Source organism: Spermophilus citellus, assembly GCF_964194105.1.
Source record: "Spermophilus citellus genome assembly, chromosome: 11".
Lineage (NCBI taxonomy): Eukaryota > Metazoa > Chordata > Mammalia > Rodentia > Sciuridae > Spermophilus > Spermophilus citellus.
Genome location: NC_138192.1, coordinates 91,789,309 through 91,816,945, shown reverse-complemented (window position 1 = coordinate 91,816,945; position 27,637 = coordinate 91,789,309). Strand labels below are relative to the sequence as shown.

Below are 27,637 nucleotides of genomic sequence, written 5' to 3'. Positions count from 1 at the left end.
AAAATGAACTACAGATTATTAGATAAACTTTGATATATGGAATAGGGTAGTGATTTTCCATGTGTGGTTCTTTGATTAGTAGCATTAGTATTACCTGAAAATTAGCTAGAAATGAAAAATTTGGGCCCTTTCCTAGATCCACAGAATCAGGAACTTTGGGCATAGTGCCTAGCAATCTCTCTTAATAAACTGTCCCAGTGATTCTGATGTATCCTCTTTTCTTTTCTTTTTTTTTTTTTTTTTTTTTGGTATTCTCAATTTTGATAACCACTGGGACAAGATTTTCAAAGTTAGAGAAAAGATCTTTATATTTATGTGTAGTAATTTAAGGAGGAACAAAAATTGTGATTCCAAATCAACTAAACATAGAGAACAACCACAAGGCAGCAGTGAAGGCTTTTAAGTAATTTTAAAGTTTAGGTGAGATTACTAAAAGATTTATAATAAACAGCTCTTGATTATTCAGGTTTCTGAAGGGAGAAAGTTGTTGACAATCTCAAGTTATCTTGTATTTGGTTCTGGAGTGAATTTTTTTTTTTCTGTACTTACCTTTCTTTGTTAATGGTAATATTAACATTTGAAATGGAACTAATGGAGTACTAAAACAGCTGTGTGCATTCAGGTAAATCATTTAATCACTCTAGGCTTATATTTTCTTATGTATAAAATTGCTTGGATAGCCTCAAAGATTCTTGTTCCTCACTATGAATCTATGAACACTGGTTGTCCTAAATACTCCAACTCTTAAGAACAAGTCAAGTTTATTTAAACATTTTAATATCATCCCTGGTATTTTAATTTGCCTGGTTGTTAGTGATCAACACTTGGATGTCTCTTATGCATTGTTTCCTTTGCAGCAAGTACTGAGAAGAGTTAACCTGTTTTCAATCTTAAGTGTAGACCCTAACCTGTATTTATTTAAGCAACTCAGGCTCCCTAATCTCCTTCCAAAAGAGACCAAGAGAATCTTGCAAAAATATAATGAGAATAAGAGATGAGTCAAATGTTTGTAGAGGGAAAAATGGGTAACATTTACATTTTTAGTTAAGAAATGAAGCTGCAGTGAGGTGGATTCTAATTACTGCAACCTCAGCCACAAAATCTGGATAAAATCAAAAAGAATTAGACAGCTAATGAAAACAACAAAAATTTTGTCCTTCTGAATTCAGGCCTAACATTTTCCAGTACATGAAGTGAAACTTTGTAGTCATGGTTGCACCATGCACGGCCACATTTGGCCACATTTCCCATAACACGTGGGCCCAGGTGAGGCCTGCAGGCCTCATCTCCGCATGCCTTGGACGCCTGTGCCTTCAGCCCAGGCCAGGATCCCAGCACCTTGGGTGTGTGGTCTCCATGTACTGCTTTTCTCTGGCTAAGTCCTCTAACACCAATGCCTAGACAGGACCTGTAGCTGAGAAAGAGGCTTTTGTCTTCCTGGATGTCCCTTCTCTACCTCCACCAGTCCTCAGGTGGCCGTTACCTCCATCCTTGGCGCCAGGGCCTCCCCATCACCGCCTGCTCCGGCCATGTTGCCCCGCGGGTGGTGCTGGGGGGAGGGGCACGGCAGGGTCGTGCGGAGGGGCGCCCACAGGACTTTAAGGCCTGAGCCAGCAGGCCCATCAATGTGGAAGCTGCCCCAGCGGGGCCCCTTTGCCACACCAGACTTCCCCAGAAGACCTTGCAGCCCCAAATCTACCCACTAAAAGAAAGACTCCTCAAAGTTGGAGTCAAGGGAGTCTTTCATATTTCCCCTCACCTCCAAACACCGGTACTTTGTAGACCTAGATGATTCACTAGGGCCTATTTCTCATGGCAGTGTAACAGTAAAGAACACTAGCATGGGATTAGTCTCAATCGCACCTGCAGTTGGGATTGAAGATTAAAAAGGTTATTGTCGGACCAATACAAATTATATTGAGGGGAATATATATATCCAGGGCTGGAGCAAATGTATAATGTAATTTTTGTCATCCTGTGTTTTTCAGTGATCAGTTCTTTCCTCTACTCAATTAATGAGAATTACTCCCAGGAAGATGTTCCAGATTTATAAAAGGAGTAATAGGGGGTAGGGGGTAGGGGGCAGTATTTGGGTCAGGGAAACTGGATGACTTTGGTAGAAGAGGAGGCTGGGGTAGGTAGAATTCCAGGTAATACAATTTGTATCTCAACATAAGGGTCTTTTTTTTTTTTTTTATTGGTTGTTCAAAACAAAATACATAGTTCTTGATATATCATATTTCACACTTTGATTCAAGTGGGTTATGAATTTTAAAACAACCCATGAGAATTATGCAACATGGTGTGCGGAGACACTGTATCAAGTAAAACATATCTTACTTTATACAACAAATATACTAAAAATCATGTTTCAACTTTATAAAGTATGTATTGGAGCACTGTGTGATCTTGTTTTTGAAGAAATGTACAAAAAAATCTTAACCTAAATTTTATGTCAAAAATCTAGATCTCTTCCCATGTTCTCTGACAAATTTGACTTCAAAGTCCAATAATTATCCTATGACTAAGAGGTAGCATATCTAATTTGTTACTCCCAAGATGGAGGTGATAGGATTTCTAGTTACACTCTTCTTTTTTCCACTGAACTTTATTTTATCACTTTCTCTCAACTCTCCTGTCTCTCCATCCTATTTTACACAGGATCGACAATTACTCTTAGATACACTGAGCAATATGAGGAATGAGTGTGAATTGATCCTACACAGGGCTAACCTAAAACTACCACCCAGGAATATCACTTATTTTCTAATGTGGAATCTAAAAATTATTATGAACACTGGTCTTGAGAATCAAGTGAATAGTTTATATATATTTATTTAAGATTTTTATATTTTTTGAAACTTTTTTCTATACAAACAAGCCCGTGAATCCTCATTTATAAAATAACCATTTGACACACAATACAAAAATGGTTTAGAAATCGACTTGTCTTAAGAACATATTGATTTTAACAGTAACTTATTTTCTTAAACATATTTAATCAAGATGTTGTGGAAGATGCGTTAAATGATGAAAAAATGGGCGACCATGAACACACCCTTTAATTTCATTTCCAAATTGTTGCTTCATTCTACAGATGATATCTTGGATGTCCTCTTTTGATAAATACATGGGTAATTGTCTAGATAGGCGCACTGCTTCTCCCTGTGAAAAGAAAGTCATATATGCTTTACAATGATACATCCTGAAGCAAAAAATATGTTAAGCTAGCAAGAAGACAAATAACTGATTATTTTCATCTTATTAATTTGCTCAACATTTATTAAGTACACTATGTTGTGGATTCTGAAGAGGTAGTAATGGTGAAAAAATTAGATCCTTGTTTTTGTGTAATTTATCTCCTAGCACAGAAAACAATACAAAAAAGACAAAATTTTGGTGAGGAAATAATACACAAAATTAAACTGGGCAACATCATAGTAATTATGTGGTTGGGAATGGCTTAGTTGACAAGGCATTAAAGCTTCCATTTAAATAAACTATGCTACAAAGATCATGATGCAAAGGAAAGCATCACTGGCAAGGAGAAGAGAACAGCATGTTCAGTGTGGGTACAACGTAGTTATTAAAGGGAACAGACAAATAAGATAAGGGAGTTAGGCAGGGGCACATCACATCTAAAATGGAGTGAACAAATAGGATTTTAATCTGAATGCACAGTAAGTAATCAAAGAGTTTTAAAGTAAAAGTCAACATGTGTTTCACATTTTAAAACTGACTGGCTGCTGAGCAAAGTATGGTTTTAGGCAGGTCAAGAAGAGAAGAGGTTTCGCTGACAATCACCGCAGTCCTGATGAGAAGTTGTGACTATAAGTGATAACAGTTTGAGATGGAGAGAGGGATAGATTTCTGACATGAGTTGACAGTAGAAGGAAGAAGACTTGCTGATGGACTGGTTTTGATGTCCATCAGATCTAATATGAAAATGCTGATTTCTGAGATAGGTTTGGGCATAGTTAGCAAAGCTAGCTTCTTTTTAAAATTAAAAAAGATTATTCTACTTTAGAGATCTTAAATTTTAACATTCTCCACTATCACACACCCATTATTTTTCCAACTCTTTTCCAACCTATTCCTTTGTTCCAACTAAGTCTGCTCTTTTCCTTTATTGTGACATTTAATATTTCCAGTCTCATTTTCCTGATCCACCAGCACCCTTCAGTCATCTTTCCCTCGTTAAGGTAGGAATACAGAATGAAATATTAAGAATACTAGCTCAGCAACCTATCAGTTTCTTATATATAATGTGTTCAGATTTGTCTGACTCATTTTCTGTCTTTCACTGTATTCATTTTACTAATCCCTATCCTTGGACAAATTCTACTACACACTGTTGGAGAGTGTGGTCCTAGCTGGTTCCAACATAAATGTTAACTCTTATAAGTCCTCAATGACACCTGGAAATTTTCTTGTTCCTCCTTCATTGACCTTTTTATAGTACCTAAAGCTCTGGCTTTCAGATCTTTGCTATTGTACTTAAATTCCTAACCCCTTCACTTACAGTAGATAACTTATCTTTTATATATTAAATATACAAGTATACCTAAAAATATTTTCGCTCTTCTTCCCCTCTTTTGCTCTTGATTCAGTTTCTCCTGTTGAAAACTTACATCCGCATCCATGTGTCATTTAGAACTTCTCCTCTCCAATCTTTTATTGTCTTTTCCACCAATTTGACACAAACATGTTAAGCACACTCTTTCCTTCCTTTCATTATCAGCTGATTTACTGCCTATTTTCCCACCTCTATTCCACCCATAGATACCCCTACCACTTTGCCAATTTGGCTGTCTTCAAGATTACCACTGCCACTTAGCAGCAAAACCTGAGGGTCTTTTAGGAACTATTACCCTAGTCAGAATTTTTTGATGACTTTCTTTCTTTGACTTTAATGTCCATCTATCTCGTGGTTCTCCTTTTACTTGCTTATCTTTTTAGACAAATATATATATATATATATATATCCAAAAGATCTAATATTAGCATACATAGTAACACAGCCAATATAAATGTTTATAGTAACATAATTCACAACTGTCAAGCTATGGAACCAACCAATGGATAATTTGGTATAAATACACAATGGAGTCTTACTCAGCCATAAATATGAGTAAAATTATAGTATTTGCTGGTGAGAATGGATAAACTGGAATTATCATACTAAGTGAAATAAGCCAGATTCAGAAAGCCAAAGGTGCAATGTTTTCTCTGATATGCAGAAGATAGTCCGAAAGGAGGGAAAAAAAAGGGTGAAAGGGGAAAGTAGGATTCCACCAAAAAAGAAGGAAGACTAGTAGGCTAGATGAAATAGACTGAGGGGGAGGGAGAAGAGACAGAATAAGGCCAAGAACCTAACTTTCCAATATACATACATGAATATACCACAGTGAATTGCACCATCATATATACCCACAAGACACTAATCAAAAAGTAAGAAAAATTAAAGTAAAATAGCAGAAAGATCAATAGAGTAGAGGGAATAGGGAGAGAAGGGAGGGGAGGGAAAAGGAAAACCTGGGACTGAATTTGGGCAAATTATATTCCATGCTTTTTAAATTATGTCAAAATGAATCCTGTTGTTATGTATAACCAAAAAGAAACAATAAAAAATATAAAGAAAAATAAAAAACATATGGTATAAGGTTGAGCAATTCTGTATTCATTCTAAGGAGATAATTTATGGATACTAATAAAAATAGAACTTCACTACAAAATATCTTATCCATGAGACTCTTTCGCAAGGAATAATGTTACAAGGAAAATATCCATAGAGAGTTCACCACAACCTACCTATGGCATAAAACTTTTAATGAAGTCTTTTTTTAAAAAATAGTGTTTCCTTCTTGCAAAAAATTAATCTTATAGAAACTATTATCTTTAATCCACTTATTATTTTATTAAGAATAACTAAGTTTCTTAAAACCTAGCCAACCTAATAATTTAATAATGCATACCTCTAAATAACTTATCACTTTGCGAGGTCTACATTCATAAATTTCCTTTGCATCTTTGTTTAATATAGCATTAAGAATTTCTTTTAAATCCGTTACTCCATAGAATGGAAGACAATTAGCCATTCCTTCTATTTCTAAGTGGTTTTCAGTAATGGAAACACCTAAAAGAAAAAAATAAAAATTCATATTATAGATACAAGTTAGTTTAGTTAAAATTATATTCCAGAACATGTCATTAAAAAGAAAATCACTGTTAAAACATTTAGTTAACCTTCATCAGAATTTAATACTCAGGACAAAGTTTTGTTCCTAAGTTGGAGAACAAACAGTAATTTCCCATAGGATTTCACATTAAGTCATAAGAGCTCATTGACACCACATGTGCTTTATATAATTTAATTTAATCTCAGTTACTGCTGTCTGCTCCTTACATTTTCTTAGAACATTTCTTACTTTGGAGAGAAAATGAAGTCCCATGATATTTATTAAAATAAAACTGATTTAAGTGTTTTAGCAACTGCTCCTCTTCAAGTTCTATCCCACAGTTTTAATATCTAAGTTAAAGATCTGAATTATTTCTGTGATTATTTTAACTTACAAGTCATAAAAAGTCACATAGTAAATTATTAATATATTATTGAGGAAATGAAATACTAATGCTTATTCAAAATATTTTACAAAAATATGTAAAATTATTTTAAATAATTTCATAATTAAAACTAAAATAAAAACTAACTACACAATTGATTGGATGTATAGCTGAGTAGATAATTCATAACAGTACATATTTCAAAGCATCATATTTGGCTTTAGAATACATGCTTTTTATTTAGTTCTGTCTGTGTAATGATATTTTTAATATGGATCTCTATAACATGTTAACTAGAAGAAAAAAGTCTAAATTGGGGCAAGTGGTAGCTATTAATGAATTAATTTTTAAAAAGAAGTGTAATATAACTGGAAGAGTTTCAGATTCTTGAGCTTCAATAATTTAATCCCTAACCTATTCTGTTACAGTGTAGTAATTCCTTGAACTGGATGGTAGATGCAATGGTAACACACTAAACAGATATTCTAATGTTTTTTCCAGGTAACAAATGAAGAATAATATAAGATGATACACTACCAAGTATTAAAGGATGAGACAGAGAGTTCAAAGGGAGTTTGAGCAGCAAGGGGAATTTAAATGGGACTAGAAATAGTATACAGATAGGCAAACAGGTTCTAGCAAAATATTCTAGTTCTCACTTCTTTTACAGATTTATATAGAAATGAAAATATCAAAAAAAAAGTTTAAAAAAATTTTTCCTATTGCTAATTTTATAATATAATTAGACTGAAAACTCTAATCCTAACTAAATTTGCCCTGGAAATCTATTCACTTTTTACAGAATTCCTGGTGGATATGGGTTAAAAGTATTTGGCCACAAATGAGGAAATTGAGCAATACTTAATTTCTCTGTTTACAAAAACAAATATGGAAAACTTAGAGACATAAGTTTCCCTAAAATCCTGTGAAATGCTTCTCAATTTTCAGGGAAAATGAATACATGGTTTGATAAGTTTTCACTTCCTAAAGTATGAAATTCTTATGGAGCAGAACAGAAAGCTGTTCTCATCAAACAAGCAAATTATTTAGGGTTACATTAAGAATTTTTCCCCTCAAAGCTAGATATATTCTTTCTCTTTCAAATGCCTTAATTTTTATCCAAAGATGTTTTGTGACAACTGGCAAAATGTCAATTCAAAATCAGTACAATGTAACAAAATTCTCATTAAATGACAGAGAAATGGTCCTTAAGAAAACACAATACAGGGATGGGATTGTGGCTCAGTGGCAGAGCACTTGCCTCTCATGTGGGAGGCACTGGGTTTGATCCTCAGCACCACATAAAAATAAATAAATAAAATAAAGGTATTGTGTCCAACTATAACAAAGAAATATTTTTTTAAAAACAACACAATACAAAGCAGGGGGAAACAAAATGATGATGAAGACATGAATGCCTTTCACTTGATCTGTTACTGACAAAGGAAATAATGCTGATGATAATCTATGTCAAGTTAATTTCAATCAAATCAAGTCAGTTTATAGGTGATTATTTTAATCATTTTTGCTTCTTTGGTGCCATGCAAAGCACCTGGCATTCAATAGGATTTAACAGCCACTACTGATAAGTCAAGACCTAAGAGCATCTGTAACACAGAAACTTACTGGGTAGCTCAAAAATGAACAAGCTCTTAGAAGAAACAGGACAGTTATCCTAACTATTTAAAAAATATATACTGATAACACTTTTCATGAAAAAAAAAATGATGCCTGATACTAGTGTAACTTATCTAGGCAGAAAATCAGATTAGGAATAAAATACCTTCTATATACACATATAATTCTGCTTCAGATTTCAAATAAATTAAAAAGATGCCAGGCACTCCAAAGAAGAGATTTCTAGAAGAACTAAAAATGACTCCAAGGCAGTTCACAGCAGGAGTAGATGATAGGAAGAAAAGAGAATATCTGAAAACCTATGCCATTCCCAAGTACAGTGCTCACAAGTACTTTGTAAATATCCCAATTTTAATAGGAAGACAATATAACAAATTCATTAATAGCTAGGTTCTGAAGGTAGACTGCATGGGTTCAAATCCTGGTTCTACCACTGTGTCTTGGGCAACTAACTTCTCCATTCCTTGAGTTTTCCATATTAAAATGGAGACAGAAAAAAAAAACTTACTTCATAGGCTGTTACAGAGATTAAATGAATTAATACATTTAATCAATACTGTTAGAATAGCACTCTACACATAATAGTCATTCAAAAATTATTAGTTGTTGTTGATAAGGAAATTGTAAGGCCAAATGATTTTTCCAAAAATAGCAGAGTTGGGGTTTGGATATATAATCTTCACTCCATTTTTGAATAGCTAATACTGAGATGGTAAGTATGAACTTTTGAGTAGGTTGGTTTTTTGAGATTTTTTTTCTTTCTTTTTTTTTTTTTTTTTTTGGTACTAGGGATTGAACCCAGGGGGGCATTATGACCTCTGAGCTACTTTCCCAGTTCTTTTTTCTTTTTTAAATTTTTTTATTTTAAGACATTGTCTTACTAAGTTGCTTATGGCCTCACTGAGTTTCTGAGGCTGGCGTGGAACTTGTAATCCTTCTCCCTCAGTCTCCCAAATCACTGGGATTACAGGATAGCTATCTTTAAAACTGCAAAAATCAAACAGTTTCAAGTTTGGAACATCAAAACATTTTCTCTATATACCCAGCTCCATGCTTTTGCACATGATCTTTATTTTATTTTTGTGACTCAGTAAAATTCTCCTTTAAAAACCTTTCTTTCTTGGCTTTGGGTACGACAAGTTTAGGGGCAAAAATGATGACGCTGGAGTCATCCCTAATGGTGCCTTGTGGCCCTTGACACCAGATAAAGGGAAAGTAATAGGATAAGACCCATCTGGGAGGTTAGGGCAGAATTCAGTTCGGTATGGAAACTATAAAAGAACAGAGAAAGGGCCAGCAAGGAAAACTGAATTCTCCTTAGACAGATAAATTTTCTTTTTGTCTATCTACCCAATGAATTTACATAGTAAGCAAAGAGGATTATCAGTCTTTTACAAAATCCATGAAATCAAATCACCATTCACTCTCCAAGTATTAAGATGGCTGAGGCTGCATATCTATATGGTAAAGTAGTACTTCTAAAAAACCAAAAGGAAATACCCATAGACATGCCAATAGACTACATATTTATTTATTTTATCATCTAAAGAAATATTTTAATAATTAGTGAAAACAAAGAAGGCAGTGTGAATACTGTCATACAATGGCAAAAATTATTTATTTGATTAGTTAGAAAAATGCAAATGCAAGGTATTGAACTGAAAGAGATGCCAAACTTATCTTGTTTCAGGCAGAGGTGAGACAAAAATATACAATGTTACCTGAAAATTATGAAACCCAACTATAACTCTTGAAACAAGGTTTGTTTTTCCAAATCAGGAAATATTAAATCACATTATCATACCTGATATCAATCTTATCTTGAAACCATTTGCTGTAAGACGAGAATCAGACAGGTAAGTTGACCCACTGTATCTTTGGTCATCTGTTGTCATTTTATATAAGACCTCTAAATAATGAGATCCATTAAGAAGACTGAAAAAGAAATTGTGATTCTTTAAGTTATTAAATATAAAGATTTAAATAAGAAAATTTATGGAAAAAAGTTAATCCACAGATCTTTACAAAGTATTATTAACCAAAATATAAAGGGAAAAGTAGGTCTATGAGAAAGATTTTTACATTTCTGTAAATATTTTTTAAATGTATTTTTTAAGTTATAGATGGACACAATGCCTTTATTTTGTTTGTTTATTTTTTTGTGGTGATGCTGAGGGTCGAATCCTGTGCCTCACACATGGTAGGCAAGTGCTCTACCACTAAGCTACAATCCCAGGCCTACATTTCTGTAAATATTTTATAGGATACCTACTGTATATAGTATACAGAAAGGAAGAAAAGACAAAAGACAATTCCTATCTTTTAAAATGTCACAAATTCAATGTGAAATTTTAAAAAATTACTAGCACAATAAAAACTTAATAAATAATACTTTTTTATATCATTAAAAGAGATACTAACACACTGTGAAATTATTTAAGTGGCCAGTCCACCCTGTCAAATTTTCAACACTAGTCAAGGTTTTTTCACCAACATAGATTACACATACATTTATTTTTTTTCATGCAGGAACTTATAAATTTATCAATTCAAAGCTTGGGAGAGCTTCCTTTAGTTTACTGTAAGCATGGCATGTTTGCCAAAGGTGGCATGTGAGATGATTCTAAGCGGTATAAGCCCCAAACAAAATACTTAGAAAGCCAAAAATTACCTAGGATACAAACTGATCCCTCACATGGGTTTCAGGCTGCATAAGGGTGCCTCATAACATAAATCACTGCAAAAAAGTATCTGTTGGAGCTGATGTGACTAGTGACCATTTTCCCATTCACTCAATAAACATTTGAATGCCCACCATCCAGTAGATAGTGTCTTAGATATGCAAAGAAATATTTTATGTTATAGTGCAGGATGATATAGTTTCATTACAATCCTATACCCTTTGAAAAAGCAAGCAAATGTCTTTGCTTACCAGCTCTGAACAGTTAAAAAAGTCCATTGGCTATGAGAGTAGATATATCACACAGAGGAGAATATCATATGTACTTTCTCTCATCTAATCAATATTCCAAAAATCAATCAGAGAGCTGGTGATGATAATAATGACAGAGTATGACAAGTAATCATGCAGGCAACTGTCTACAGTGGAATCTTAGAACCAGTGCTTATTTATTGGCCATGTAAGTCTAGGTTAAGTTATTTAACAACTGTTGTGTGTTTCAGTTTCTGTTATCTATAAAATATGGATGACAGTACTTACCTCATAAGATTGCTGCAAAAAAAAAAAAAAAAAAAAAAAAATCCCGAAAAATCATGAAAGGAGTTTTTTTCAGTTTTGAAAAATCTTCATCAGTAACTATGAGGGGAGATGACACTTTTCCAAAAAGGGGAAAGCAATTTTGAATTATACTTTGTTACTATCCATGCTCAATTAAAAAAAATATTTTCAAATTATTATGGGCCCCAAATAAGTTTTTAATGTACTTCTTTTTGAATAACAGAAAATTGTTATATTTGAAAAACCTGTACTTTGCATAAGCCCAAACAGATTTTTGAAATAAAAATGAAAATTTACAAGCACCATTTAAAAAAGCAGCTAAGTTTAAAAATTCCGATGTACCCTAACTCTTTTTAAGCAAACAATGATAAAAGTATTACTAGGTTTTTAAACTGTTTTAGAACAAAAGGCACTGTTTTCGAATTCTTCCTTTGTCAGTTTCCTAAGCTAATCATAAAAAAATACTATGAAATATATTGGATTATAGTTAATGTTGTTACTATTGTCTTACTTATAAAAAGGTAGATTTGTTTTTCTGTGTTCTGGCTCTGCTCTTTCCCCTTCCGCTGGAAGTGTCTTAAACAAGGATTTTAACACATTTTATGAATGATTCCTATTTTATATCATACTTATATGTTATGTAATGTATACACTATTGTATATGATAGATATGTATACATGACATATATATCAATATATGTATTATATTATGATAATAGGTCAGTTATTCTTATTTTTACAGAAAGGAATTTGCTCATAAAGAATATAAAAAGGAAATATCCCATTTTACAAACACAAATAAAATTAGTTTCGGCAATAATCAACAGATGAAACCATTAGAGAGAAAGATAGATGAGGAACTATAAGGTGGAAGATCAGGCTGTCATCAGCTGCACCCAGTGATAAATGCCTTTTAATGTAATGAAATGTCAAGCACGTAGCCCCATCTATTAAGAAGTCTTACCTAAAAGTAGAATCTAAATCTATTCACATTTCTTCAGCTAATACCAATTAAACATGGGGAGAGTAAAAGAAGTTATACACTAGGAAGTAAATAAGATAACAGAATATTCTACTGAATAAGTGATTTGGGGCCAATAAGAAATCAGCAATATGATATTAAGGGATTTAGAAGACATAATGAAATATACTATGTGAATCTTGTTGATACAAATAAAATTTTGCATTTTAAAACTATAAAAAAAGACATTTTGAAGCAATGAGGAATAATTTCAAGTAATTATTATTGTATTAAGGTATAAAAAAGGTGCAGTTAGGTAAGAAAACAGCCATTTTTAAGAGATAGACTAAAGAATAAAGCATAGGGATTATTCTCAAATACTTTTAGCAAGTGAAAGAAAATTGTGTGTGTGTGTGTCTGTGTGTGTGTATAAAAGGTCAGATAATAAAAATGTGGTAAAATCTTGATAACTGTTGATAAAGGCATTCACTGTATTATTCTATGTTGGACTGTCTGAAAGCTACAATGGTGCAAAATCAAAGAGAGTCACAACAACTTAACTTCAAAATTACCCTACGGAAATCACTAATATAAAGGAAAACAAGCATGATATTTAATTAAATGCAGAAGTAAACTATCTAGAATATTTGGAAATTATTAATAAGCAATTAATTCCACTAAAAATTAGAAAATTTAAAAATATGTCACTTAATCTAGAAAACACTTTCAACTTTTTATCTGTAATTCCTAATTCAGTATGAATTAATAAATGTTGAGTTTAAAATTATATTACCATACCTCTCTGTTAATATAATTGGCTTTTCCAGTTGTTCTGCAGGAAGTTTATAATTCTCAAGAAGTCTTTTAAATAGCAGGGCTTCTTCTACTCTATATGGATTCAGTAACATTATTTCTGTTTTGGATGTAATTAGCCATGCATCAGGAAACCTGAGATTGTGGATCAAGCAAAGTTCATCCTCTTCTAAGTCAATTTTTTTTTGTTTCTCAAAGTTTATTTTTAAGTTTTTCATAGAAAAGGGAATCTTTACTGTTTTAATGTTTTCACTCCTTTTTTTTTCAGGTTGGGACTGAAAAAGCTCATCAAGTTTTGGTTGATTAGATAATGAGGTTTTCCACTTGTGCTTCTGTGCCAAAGTCCATGTGCTGGTGGATTTTATCTTTTTTCTGCCATCTTTTGGTATTTGTGACTCGTGTTCAATGGCTTTCTTCATTTGACTATTGTATCGTTCCAAGTCTTTAGTAGCCTTTTCCTCATATCTAAGAATAGAGATAAAACAGAACTAATAAGGTCATTATCAGAAATGTATTAATTTTATAAAGTAAATTTTATAAAAAATAAAGATTCCAGGTCCAACAATGACAAAGGAACATGTATTAGACTAACTCCTCTGTGTATAATTATAATAAATGCTAGATGAAATATAAAAATCAACTATTTCAAATAGGCACTGAAGAACAGCCAAAACAGGCAGAAATTGGAATGGATTCACACTTACACATTTATACAGCTCTTACCCAGAGGGCAGTCCCTAGCATCAGGGGGGTGAGTAGTGGCAAGAACTTAATTAGAAGGTTTACTAGCTTGAGCTATTACAACACAGAGCTACTTGTTTCTAGAACAACTTAAAATTCAGAGAGAAAATCCCCCAAAATCCCATTTGGGCAGGCCCAAAGGAAAACAACCTTCAGAAAGCTAAATGAGCTCAACAGAGATTTCAGCTTCTGCCCAGTGCACAGGAAATAGAGTTTTAATTACATGTGGTTTTATGGCTTGGTAAACACCCTGGGCTTCAATTATGACTGGAAATGGGCTATATCTGGGAGTAAAAACTATGTCCCAAAAATAGGAAGCTAGAACTAAGGGCAAAACCTAACAGTCTCTCCCAAACAAAGTATAAAACAAAGCCTTACATAAGCTCAAGGTGATCCATAATTTAAACATCCAGTAGAACAAAAATCAACACATTTTAGAAGAAAACAGAATCCAGAGTTTTCAATATCTTACCCACAATGTCCATTATACAATTAAAAGTTACCATTCAAGCAATAAAACAGAAAATGTGAATCATAGTCAAGAAGAAAAAGTGGTCAGTTAGAAGCCAATTTCAAGATTTAAACATTTGAAACTAGTTTTTCTTTTCTTCCTTTCTTCTTAATAAGTGGTTCAGGACTTAAAGATGATCATAATGAGATACCAGAAGGGGTAACCTCAACAGAGAGTGGAAATTATAAAAAAGAATGAAATCCAAATAGAAATTCTGCAACTAAAAAACACAAAATCTGAAATGAAATATGCACTCTGTAGGCTCAAAAAGAGATCAGAGATAGCAGAAAAGAAGAAGTGAACTTGAAGACAGCAATAGAAGTGATCTGAGAGAGAAATGATTGAAGTCTGAAAAGCACCTCAGTGACCAACTACCCAACAAGCATTCTAATGTATCAACTCAACTCCCAAATGAAAGAGAGAAAGCTGGAAAAGAAAACAATGGGGGAAGTTGTGAGGAAATTGGGACTAAAAATTGGCCAATTTGAAGAAATATAGTTCACAAATCCAAGAAAGTCAACAAATCCCAAGCAGGATAAATTCAATGAAATCCGTAATTAAGTATGTTAGAATCAAATTGGTAAAAACCAAAGATTAAGACAAGATTCTATAACAGAAAGAGGGGAATAAAAATACAAAAGTAAGTAAATAAATGAAGAAGCAGCAACACAAATCTTATAATGAATGTGGCATATGACTGAAGGTTGGTATTAAATAACCTTGTTAAACACTTATTTTTAAGTTTTAAATTTGGGACTAGACAATTAAAGCTATTTTTTGGTCTCCTTCTCTGAATAAACTGGCTGAATGCTAAGTAAAATGCACATAATATTTTTAAGAAAAATCTTGAATAGATATCAGAGAGCTGCCATATTGGCCAGTTTATGGTATCACACCTTCACAGGTCCACAGCTTTCTCAGAAAGCAATATAAAATGCTTGTTGGCTTAACAAATGACTAGATGTCATGATGTTTATGAAAAACTTTAAGAGATATGCCAAAAGAACACTAATCCTATTATCTCAGTTAATAGTTCATAAAACATGTTTCAAATTTTTTAAAAAATGGGATTAAGAGATCTAGATAAGATACCACAAAAGAGCATGTAATTTGTACTCAGTACATACTTGCTGAATACAGAAATGTTAGTTGAATAAGAATGCTTAAAAGGACCTTGTTTAATTGTGAACTAGATAAAAAAAATCTTTCTTTTGGTTACTTACCATGGCATATTCACACTTTTAAAAGTTATTTCCTCCCATTTATATTTAGAACATGAAGTTCTGGATTATTTATAAACAACATGACTTTCAGTAGTTTACTTAACACGTATTAGAAATAAGTATTTTTAGCACTTGGACATTCAAAATTCAAGATTTTTCCTGTGTGGTGGAAAAATGAGTTCAAGACAAAGGTCACCATTTGTAATTAGTTAAAATGTGCAAATTTTCACATATGGTACTAATCTTTGATTTACTGAAGAAGTCAATTTAATTAGTTCCTTGGGAAATATAAAAAGTTATGTCTAAAGAAATATTAGGTAAATGTTAAGTAAAAACAGCTGCTACCTTTGTATTTAATGTCATTAAGGGACTTAGCAACTTGAATGGAAAATATTCCCCATAACTTGACCAGTAGTCAATTCAAATGTTTTTGAGAGTAAAGATTACATTTAATATAAATTTTATTATTTTCAATAATATCCCAATTGCAATGTTACTGTTAGTTATACATTCCCATCTACTACAAATGAAAAGTACAAATTAACACCAACTCACTGAGACCCCAAGGGCAGGGCACTTTGTTTAACCCTGGATTCTAATTCTACTAGAAAGGAAAGGAAAGCAAGGTGGCAAAAATTTAAGAAAAATAAATTACAAAATAAAAGTATCCCCTACTCCAAAATCTTTCCTAAGCTTTCAGCAGAAGCTTAACAGCAGGAAAACCCTGATCCTAGTCCCTCGACTTACAGAACCTTCCACGATCTGTCTTCTGCTTTCTCCATCTTTCTTTACCACATTTCTTCACATATTCCTATCATAGAGGGAATTTTTAGTTCCTCAATAACACCATGTTCCTTCTAGGTTGACAATTCCCTAAACCCTTTCTGGTTAGTTTCTATTTAGGGAAATAATTCAGATGAGATTAAGCCCAACTGCTAAGTGTTTTCATCACTCCCTATATTTTCTTTATCTTAAAACACACTAAATTTTAAGATTACTACTTGTTTTATTAAATCTTCCTCACCAGATAGAGGTAGTGTGGTAGTGTGATTCCTGGGTGTGGTATCATTTTTACTCTATCTTGTTACTTACCATGACTGTGGACTCAGTTGATGGTAGTCTAAGGACCTTTGGCTCTAAAAGATTATAATTACAAATTTCACTGCATTTTCTGACATACAATTAGACCTAATTCCAAGATACCTATATTTTCTTAACAGATTTCTATTTCTAATGTCCAAATTAAATCACTTGATTTAGCAAGTGAAAATCACAACAGAGTGATGTTTTCATAGATTCAAAACTTTCACTGATTAAAAATTGATTATATTAATATAGTAATCATTTTTATGTATCAGTCATTGATCTTATATCTTACTATCTTATTTAATCCTCACAACAGTCCATGAGACTGTCCAGACATTTTTACCAAAAGCTTGCACAGAATGACTGAGAACCGAGGTGCAGTTTCCCTGCTCTTGAAACAGTGCCTGATTTGTCTACCTGATGGCAATATAAGATAGAAAATTTTGGATTCCAGAATATTAACTAATGATAACAAATTTTTAGATGAAGTCTATTAATCATAGTCCCAGTAATCTAATATCATGGGACCCCATAGAAGAAACAACATGGACATTCCCCAAAAAGCAACTGAAATAATACCCACTGTTATAATTTACAAGAACAGTCAGCCTGACACATTACCATTCTAAGCTGACCGTCCCTACTTCCATTGAGAAGTGAAAACATCTATGGCTTTTTTCCATTCTGAGGCAATTCTCAACTCATCACCTCTGTGGTAAACCAATTCAACTTCAGTGGGCTTACTGTACTTAAAAGTTAAATATAATCATCTTTTCTATTTTAATATGTACAATATTTACATATTGTACATAATTATGTGGTATGGTGTGATGTTTTAGTAAAATATACTCATCTTTAAACTGCTAATTGTTTCATTTAGGTAAAACTAAAGACAACCACAATTGTGTCAACTTTATTTGCCTGATGATTCAAGATAAACTAAAAATCTGACATTTTAAAAATAATTATAAATTTGAACATTAATATTTGATATATTAAGAAATCCATGTTTTTAATGATAACTATAGTTATGTTTAAAATATGAATGTGACCTTTTAGTGACACATGCTGAGATATTTATGAAATAGATCATCTTATGCCTAGGATCTGCTTCAGAATAACAGAGGAGGAGGAAGAAAAGTAAGTAGAAGTATGCATGAAGCAGAACTGAATATGAATTGGCTGGTGAAATGGACAACATATTTTTACGTATGCCTGAAAAGGAACAAAAGAAAACCACCATCTCTCCCTTTAAAAAGAGGAAAAAAAAAAAGGGAAGAGAGAAGTTAATTTATGTAGGCTTTCCATATTGGTATCAATAGTGGTCTTTATTATTCTGCATTGACAGTGTCCTTGTAAGATTAACAGAGCAATGAAAAAATTAAAAAACTGGTTAAGTATCCATGTAGTTTATTATGAAATATACTCTGGATAATGGATTACATTTAAAAACTTGTTTCCAGATATTTGATTTAGCATTGAGACACTGTAGATAACAGATGATCAGGACTATAATTCTACTCTTTAATTTTCTGGTGAACCAGATCCTTCAAAACATTTTGTATTTATATTAAGTGTGATAAATCAATTAGAAACACCCATCATATTATTTAGGAACATTTATTTTGACCATCTGATCTAAAGAAAAAAGTAATATTTTAATCAGAAATAGAGCAAACTGCCTTTTACATATCAAAAACATCCAGTATGGTTTATAAGTTTCCTCTAAATAAATAATAAATTTTAGAAGCAAGACTTGAATTATACTGAACAGGGACAGTGTTAATATCACTAACCAGATTCTGCAACAATGGCATAATTCTTTTGTATTGTGCTACACATTTTGGAGGCCAATTTAAAAAAGGGAAACAGTCAAGATATTAAAAAATCATTGTTTTAACTGTTCTAATACAAACTTTAAAAAATGTTCCGGCAACAGAAAAGTTATTTAACATGAATCAAAAAAGAAACAGAAGAAAATGGTTGTTTTACATTGAGAAGAATAGAAAACCTTTAACAACAAACTTAATAAATATTAAAAAGTTGTTATGGCTTATACCAAACAAAATCCCTTACAAAACAACACAAAAATACTGAGCAAAAAATCTCTCTAAATTAACAACCAAGTGATACCAATGAGATATTGTAGCCAAACCAAGAAAGATTTTCCACTCTACTTTTCCATAATTAATAAGCTAAAATTTTTTTAACCAGTGAGTCATATAGAATGGAAAGAGCTGAGCATTCAGGTCACATGTAAGCTCTGGAAACTTACTTCAGTTTTTCCTCTTCACTCAATGTCTTCCACAGTTCTTCAATTTGTATTGTTGCATCCTCCAAACTAGTCTTAGGATTTTGTGTGAGAAACTGAGCACGTCGATCTTGAATAAAAAGGGCACTTGCTGACATGGGTTTTTTGATTACTCGACTACTAATTAAGTCATAGGCTGTAAGCTGTCCAGATTTGTTATCTATTACATTTGATTTTTTGATACAGGAATCATCACTGGAGTTCTTTTGTTCAAGGCCTGGATGATTATTATTACTTACTTTAGATGCTAAACTTTCTTGAGGCACTAAAATTTTCACAGGTTCAATATTTTCTCCCTCTGAATTCTTAAGTACATTTCCCTTGCTCCAGTCATCTGCACAAATTTCCAAAGACTTCTCAGAAACTGCTTCCTCTTCTTTTTCCTCATTCTCATCAATATGGCCTTCACTGCCATTTTCAAATTGGGTATGCTTAATAGAACCTACAAAACAAGTTTCACTACATTCACTCTGCTTGTCCTCCCCTAATAAATTATTCAATGAGATTTTTTGAAATGTATTTCTTGTGTCTTTACTAATGCTGTAATTTTCAGAACTAAAATCATCACAATGCTTATCGATACTTATCTGGTGATCTGAACAATGATTAGGGTTTTTTCTAGATTCACCATTATGGACATCATTTTGGAAAGGAATGGCCAAAGTATCAACATTTGGGTAATTATTTCCAGATGATTCCATTTTATTAAAAAGCACATCTGTTTCTGCTGTTTTACTAACAACCATGTCAGCTGAGGAAACATCTGTTTTATTATTTTCATAAGAATTTGTACTAGGTAGTGGTCCATAACAAGTTGTCATCAGATTTTCAAGAGCAATTAAAACAGATTCCTAAAAATAAAAATTAACAAATTTTAGAGGAGATTGTTAAAACAATACTCAAGATTAAAAATAATAAAAAAGAAAAAAAGCAAGTTTTTTTAATATTAAAAGAGGACTGCATACGTTTATAAATAGCATAAATATAAAAATGATCAAAAAGGTTACCTTATTCTGTAATAATACTTGACTTTTATCTGGTGTTAAATTTACATCCACATTGGCTGTAGGAACATCAATTTTCATGAAGAAAATGGGATATAAACGAGTAGATTCCTTTAGGCACTTTAGATTATAATAATGTCGGATTAACTGGAATATATATAATGAATAAAAGACAAAAGTACCATGTAAATGCAGATATTATTGCCAATCCTGAAACACTACCAAGAGAAATAGACTCAACTGACAAGCTGAGTAGAGGTTAACTGCTTATTAGGAAAAGCAATATCTAAATAGCATTTCCATAGAGGTCTTGAGCCTATAGGAAGCACAGCATCCATAAGAAATACAATCATCCAATGCAACTGGTTTCATGATTAAAAACGATGTCATGAAAAGTTTTGAAGGCCTAGGGTTCAAATCAAAACTCACTGACTTCCTGGCTATTTTCCTTTAAAAAGTCATTTAACTTTTGTTTCCTCACAATAAATGGAGAGAATAATGCATTTCAGAGTTGTTTTGATGTGTAAATAAGACATTATATGTAAATACTTAGCACTGTGCTTAATAAATGATACTTCATCTGTTTATCACTTCCTTTTCCTATTTTGGAAATGGCCTTTGTAACAATTTGACAAATATCAGAGCTACACCTTAATTGCTGATCCAAGTGATAGTTGTTTATAAAAGTGATTACCTTTAATATGTCTTTTTGATGTACTGGTCTATTATTAATAAAGATGAAACTCCTCTCTGGGGTTGAAAGACTTGTGGACGAGTGGTCCGCATCATGCTTTGGAAGGAATCCACTTAGAAAAATCTGTAATTGTAATAGATAATTACAGAATATGCCATGTCAATAATGTAGTTCCAAGGGTCTGGCTATAAACAACATATTAGAAGAGATAAATTTTTAAAAATTGATTTTCAACTTAAGGTCTAAATAGCCATGTTATTTCCGATAACCACATCTCAAGAATTAACCTTAAGTAAAATACTGAAGCATATTAAACTTGTGTTCTCTGTCTCTCTCTCTTTAAAAATTTGTTCTTAGTTATGCGTAAGAGTAGAGTCTATTTTGATATCTTTATACAAACATGGAGTATATCTTATTCTAATTAGGATCCCAGCCTGTGTAATGTACACAATGATGAGATTCCCTGTGGTGTTTTCATATATGTACATAGAAAAGTTATGTCAGATTCATTCCACTGTCTTACCTATTCCCATCCTCCCTCCCTTGCCCCCATTCCCTTTTGTATAATCTTCTGAACTTCTTTCTTCCTGTCCCCACCTTGTTGTGTGTTTCTTTGCAACTCTAAGTAAAAATTGCCATTTATAAAACTTCATGAATGGTCATAGTTTTAAAAATATTTAATTGTCATAGGACCATAAGAATGCATTTTTTGTTCAATTTTACTTTTCTTTTTAAAAAATTTCTTTCCTCACATTGTAACTTTTCTTTGGCTGTTTGTTTGTCTTTTTCTTTTTAACTGCCTTTTCCCATAAAGCAGCAGCAATTTCTATCTTTATTCCGAGTTTGCTACATAGCCAATCTTACTGGGTCTTTATTTCTGAGTTTAAAAAAAAAAAAAACTACCTTTTTTTTTTTTTTTTTTTAACTTACTCGGGGCTAACCTGCATTGTTGTACTTTATCTTCATTACTTAGAGAACTTTTCTACAAGTTTTGCTGACAATTTATATGCTATCTTTCTTTCTTCTACAAATATATGAAGAAGAGAAAGAAAAAAAGATACTAGAAAAGAGCCAGAGAGAAGAGAGGAGTCTTTAAAAGATGGAAGGCAGGGAACATTCTCCCACATTTACCCTTAGCTAATTAACACATATAAAGACAATATAGAGAACAATTAAAAATACAGGTTAAAGCTAGACTGTCAAGGTTTGAACCCCAGCTCCACTACTATCTATGTAATTTTGGTCAAATTATTTAAAATATAGGCTCATAATCTTTTATCCAAAACAACTGGAACTAGATGGGCCATTAATCTGCTAAGAAACATTAATATTAAAATTTAGTTTAGGTTAAGGAAAGCAAGTATGTCAGTAGTGTGCTATTTTTAGTTAAGCAGGAACTATGAGGCTCCTTACCAACACAGCCTGTAGGCTGCCACCTATGTCCATGGCTAACCCTCATCTTGGAAATAAGTGTTTAAGAAGATGCATTACCAATTTTAGAACACTAAGTGCATTATTGTCACAGTGCCAAATTGTGCCAATTTGAAAAATAAATTAATAATGCTGGATAACCCATTACAAAATGATACCATTTAATTAACTGTAAAACTTCACAGCATTTATAAATGGTTGTCTAACTTACCAGGTAACATGAGACCCTTCTTAAAGCACATGCTGGGCATCAGGAAGAGAGTCTCTTTAGCCTCTGAAAGACTTATTGGGTGTGTGGATTTAAAAAACAAAACAAAACAAAACAAAACAAAAAACTACCTCCTTCTATGAGTAGGAAAGAACAAAGAAGAAAATAAAAAAAGTATATAATTGCTAGTGATTTTCTTTCACATTATCTTAGTTGACCATTTGTATAATTACTATTACTTCTAAACTTTGAGCTTTAAAAATGGCTTAGGATGATTAGGATAATTCTAAGATTCAATTATGTTTAAGTTATATGGAAAAGTAAAATAAAACAGCAAACTCTTATAAATGTATAAAAATTAAAAATCAGGCTAGTTCATAGAATAAGAACACAAAGAAGCAATCATGCAACAAAATAAGAAACTTAACAGACTTTACAAGAAGACTCTGTACCTTAACTTAAAAAGGAAAATAAAAATTGAAGGCAAACTACAGTTAAATATCACTCCCCTGACTGCTTCTCAACTATGGGTTTCTCTTCTTCTACAATCCCTTCTATAAGCTACCTTCTACTTCAATGACCAACTCCAGTCCTCTTATTTGACTCTCTGTGGAGAGTAATAACCACTCTCTCCTTCAGGAAACATTTTATTACATGAACCTGTTTCAACTCCCTTTCAGTCTTTCTGCTTCCTTTCTGACACCTTTACCTCAGTCTGGTTTGCTGGTGTCTCTTTTCCTTAACTCCTGTAAATGATGATGAACAATTTAAATTCCATCATCGGGCCCTTTTTTTTTTTTTTTTTTTTGCTTTCTAGTTACTCTGAATAATTTCATTCACATCTAAAGTTTTAACAACTAACCATAAATCAGAGATGCTGACATAGATATTACAGTCTTATTTCTTTCAATCCTGAATGCTTAATATCAACTAGTTGTCATAAAGATATTCTCAATCTCATCACATTCAAAACTTTACAAACTGTTTCATCCCACATCTACCCTGGTTTCCAACTGGTTCTTCCTGTATTCCTTTACCATGATAAAGGGCCTGCTATTTACACAGTCTGCCAAACCCATCTCTTCTTCTCTATTCTAATTATATGGTGCAACTGTGACTGGTTACCTAATCCCAATCTTTCTCTTCTTTCAGTAAAATTCCATAACACTATGGAGTTATATTTATAAAATAAATTTTTCTGGTCAGGGTGAAACAAGTTTGTGGCAATTCCCTTCTCTCCCATCCCAACTGCAAACTTATATAGCAATGATAAAGTCAATTTTTAAAATAATTTCTGAAGATCTAACCATATAAAAGTGAATCAAAGATATTATGGATTTGAAAATTAAATTCTATCATGAAATATGGGCAGAAAACGCCATACAAGGAAGAGAACTGAAACCAGTCTTGCAGTTTGAAATAGGGAGCTCATCTGGCACCTCCCCTTAAAAAAAAAAAAAAAAAAAAAAAAACACAATAACTTCAAAATACTGTGACCACTGTCTGGAGTTGCCCGCCAGGGTCACAGGAAAAAACAGAGACAAATCCAAAACCAGGAAGAAGGCTAAGCCAAACTGGCTAGGAAAAAGAGTGTAAAATCCTGGCAGGATGAGAGGCATGAACTACTAATGTAATACCTGGTTTTCAGCTGGGGTTGGGCAAGAAATATCCGCCAAAATAGGGAAAGGAGAGTTAAGTGGGGGGAGAAAAAAAACAAACCTGTATTCAAAATGATTTTGCTAAAATTGAAGTTTCAAAGCGTATACAACAGAAAAGAATGGGAGAATTTTCAGGAAAACAAATAATAGAGTAAAATGGAAAAGACTGAAATTGGTATGTTTAGCATGCTTTTCAGAAAGTAAAAAAAATAGCATTTATTAAAAAATAAAAGGTATATAAATTAAAATTGGCAGCTACAAGTCAGTTTTAGAAAAGAATATGAAAATAAATAAATTCTGAATCCTGGAAACAAATAAATGGTTTTGGGAACAAAAATGAAGCAACATTGAAGAATTCACTCAGAAGTTAGCATGGAGTAATGCAGAGAAAAAAATACCAAAAGACAGATGTCAAGAAGGATAATATGGGGTTGGAGATATAGCTCAGTTGGTAGAGTGCTTGCCTCTCATGCACAAAGCCTTGGGTTCAATCCCCAGCACCACACACACATATACAAAAGGATAATATGAGGTGCTCCATCAGGCCAACAAAGCCATGCTGGAAAACACTGAACAAAGGCTGTCACAGTAGTGGCTTAGTTGAGATCATCATTCAGAATAAAGAGATTCTTCTCATGTGAGCTCTCTGTAGATAAAAATAATCCTTACATAAGGGAAGAGATGTATAAAGATCATCTATGACCAACATTTCCAATTAACAAATGACCTATCATCTCAGTTTAATGAATTTTGTCCACCCAGGTGAACAAAATTTTCTAGCAGATGGAAACCAACTTTTGGCCAGGGATGAGAAGGGGCTCAAAGAAACTCTGATACTGAACAAGTCTTCTTCAACTGTATAAGCCTGTAAAGCACGGAGTGGTGATAGGTAACTTGTGGCAATAAAAATATACCTGTTTAGGCACAGAAGACAAGAACAGAAAAGGAATTTGGTTATATGGTCACTTTCATCAGAGAAATAAACGAAGTTTAACTATTTGAACAGTCCATACAACAGGAACACAAGCTTTCCAAATTCTTCCATTACTCCTTACAAAAATAATCACATGAGGGCATAGCAAAAATCTGGTATCTATAATAGATTACCAAGAGTCTTTATGCAATTCTATGTCAAGAGAAAAGAAAAAATATATCAATGGGTAAACATAGATCTGGCAACATATCTCAAAATACTCTAGAGAAAAAAATCCTAACTGAAGGACCAACTCATGTGACAGTCCTATGCACACCTGGAAGCACAACTGACCAAGTCTGAATCAGTGCCTTCTGTACTTGAATGTATACCTAAAGACCTTGGAAAATACAAATTCTTTTTCAGTAGATCTGGGTTGGGGCCTGGCGTTCTTTATTTCTAACAATCTTCCAAGAGATACCAACACTGGTAGTCTGGAGACAAAAACTGGTACAGCTAGAGTATGTAGAGCATGATGACACACAGGCAACATAATCCCCAAAAACCACAGGGAACTAAGGAGAATTTAGATGTGCCTTTATCATCCTGCATCAGTCACCATAAGCAGCAGAACTCCAGAGAGCCTACAGGCTTAAAATTAGCAAACAAAGGGCAAATGAAAGTACTTTTCTCTAATCACAATTAATCTAACTTTGTGCTAGAAGTAAAAAAGGAAAGAGAGATGTAATTAATTTCCTGAGCAGCACCAGGTCAGTGAGTAACAACAGTGTGAAAAATAACTCCTCATTCCATTATGGCATTTGTGAATCTACAAGTTTCCAGGAACAGGAACAGGATCTCAATTACATAACACTCAAGGGAACCCTGAAAAAATCAATAAGCCCAGACATAAACACTGAGTTCCCAATTAGGTTTCCTACTCAAAAGGAAAGACAAGGAACGAGAATCAGAAGTTTGGAGGAAAAAGACCTGATAAGGAAAACAAAACCTGACTTCTAATAAATAAAAATAATTTAAGGAAAAAATATTTTAAAACCAAAAGCTTAGTATCTTTAGAGAGATTCAAATTATGTACCCATAACAGTAAGTTGTAAAAGAGCAATAAAGGAAAAATACTCTTAGAATTAAACACAATTTTCAAAAAAAAAAAAAGAAGAATTAAAAAATACAAAAAGATCTCCCCAAACTTACAGAAGATGGAATAAGGGAAGGTTGTAATCAATAAGGATTTCCATTAAAAAACAGAGAAAAAAGAGTAATAATGAATGGAAATATATAACTCAGGCTAAGAAAGAAACAAGTCTGCAGATTAAAAACATCCGTGTTAAGTGCACAACACAATAATGAACAATAAAAGATACACACCTAAACAGATACTTGTAAAATTTAAGAACAAGGGATTGGGGTTGTGGTTTAGTGGTAGAGCGCTTGCCTAGCATGTGTGAGGCACTGGGTTCAATCCGCAGCACCACAAAAAAATAAATAAATAAAATAAAGGTCTATCAACAACTAAAAATATTTAAGAACAAAAATGAAGAGAAGATCCTAAGAATTTGCAGTCTTGAGTATATATGCAGCATGGGAAAAGGAAGGGTAGGATAAGCAAGCTCACCTTTCATAGTGTAAATACAAGGTAAGTGTCTAAATTGAAAAAAATTTCTAGAAATCAATGTAAGCAACAAACAGAAAAGATAAAAGGAAAACAGAGCTAGGAACAGTTAGTTAGCTTTGTATGTATTTTCTTTGCCTTATTTATATATTTGATAAAAATATTTAAAGAAAAATTTCTAACTATCCCACCTTCTCAAAAAGGAAATATTTTAATAATTTCATTGGTAAATCGGAATTTTTAAAGAATTACTATAATTGTTATATACCTGAGATTCTTCAGAGTGGTAATGAAAAGATTCCATGTTTCCCATAACAGCAGTCCCCAGAACTGACATGAGAGCCATCTTGTGGTCTGATACTCTAGTTTTCTGCCAAATAACTGCCTACAAAAAAAAAAAAAAAAAAAAAAAAAAAGACATAAACTTTTTAAATGATTTAAAATTTTTAAATTCAAGACCTTACCATATTTATTTCTATACTTAGCATTCATTCTCAACTTATATTTTCAACATCATTTAGAAATGATTCATGAACTTTAAAGACTGACGAACAAACCCGGGTTCTGAATTTTAGAATCTATGTGTGTTGAAGTATACAATCAACTCAACTTCTCTTAACCTCAGTTTTCTCCTTCCTATAAGATGGACACTTCTGTCTCAGAGGTGTTAGAAAATGAAAATATATAACACAGGCAAGCACACAGGCCAGTACCTGGCATAAAACATTTTCATAAAATATTAATTTTCTCCCTTCTCTTTCCCCAACTTTCAGAATATATACTTCGATGTTACTTAAAATTAAAGTGTTGGCCAGGTGTAGTGGCACACACTCGTAATACCAGTAACTTGCAAGGCTGAAGCAAGAGGATCAAAGTTTAAGGCCAGTCTTAGCATCTTAGACCATCAGCAACTTACCAAGACCTTGTCTCAAAATAAAAACAGAGGACTGGGGATGTTGCTCAGTGAAACACCCCTGGATTCAATCACCAGTACCAACAACACAACACAAAGT

The 27,637-nt window shown here is 32.8% G+C and overlaps 1 protein-coding gene across 6 annotated transcripts in view; it reads right to left on the bottom strand.

The window, feature by feature from the left end:
• PMS1 (PMS1 homolog 1, mismatch repair system component) overlaps positions 1–27,637 on the bottom strand; it is an 80,680-nt gene that overhangs the window by 2,037 nt on the left and 51,006 nt on the right. For 4 of the 6 annotated variants that reach the window (XM_081261942.1, XM_081261945.1, XM_081261943.1 and 1 more), the window contains 8 exons: positions 26,893–27,009; positions 20,785–20,907; positions 20,094–20,237; positions 19,051–19,937; positions 13,200–13,679; positions 10,007–10,137; positions 5,976–6,136; positions 2,818–3,165 (listed from right to left, as the gene is read on the bottom strand). In XM_081261942.1, coding sequence (XP_081118068.1) covers positions 2,998–3,165; positions 5,976–6,136; positions 10,007–10,137; positions 13,200–13,679; positions 19,051–19,937; positions 20,094–20,237; positions 20,785–20,907; positions 26,893–27,009 — 2,211 coding nt within the window. In that variant the 3' untranslated portion in view covers positions 2,818–2,997. Of the gene's footprint in view, positions 1–2,817; positions 3,166–5,975; positions 6,137–10,006; positions 10,138–13,199; positions 13,680–19,050; positions 19,938–20,093; positions 20,238–20,784; positions 20,908–26,892; positions 27,010–27,637 lie in introns of those variants that run through there. The other 2 variants (XM_081261944.1, XM_081261946.1) reach the window with 2 other exon arrangements.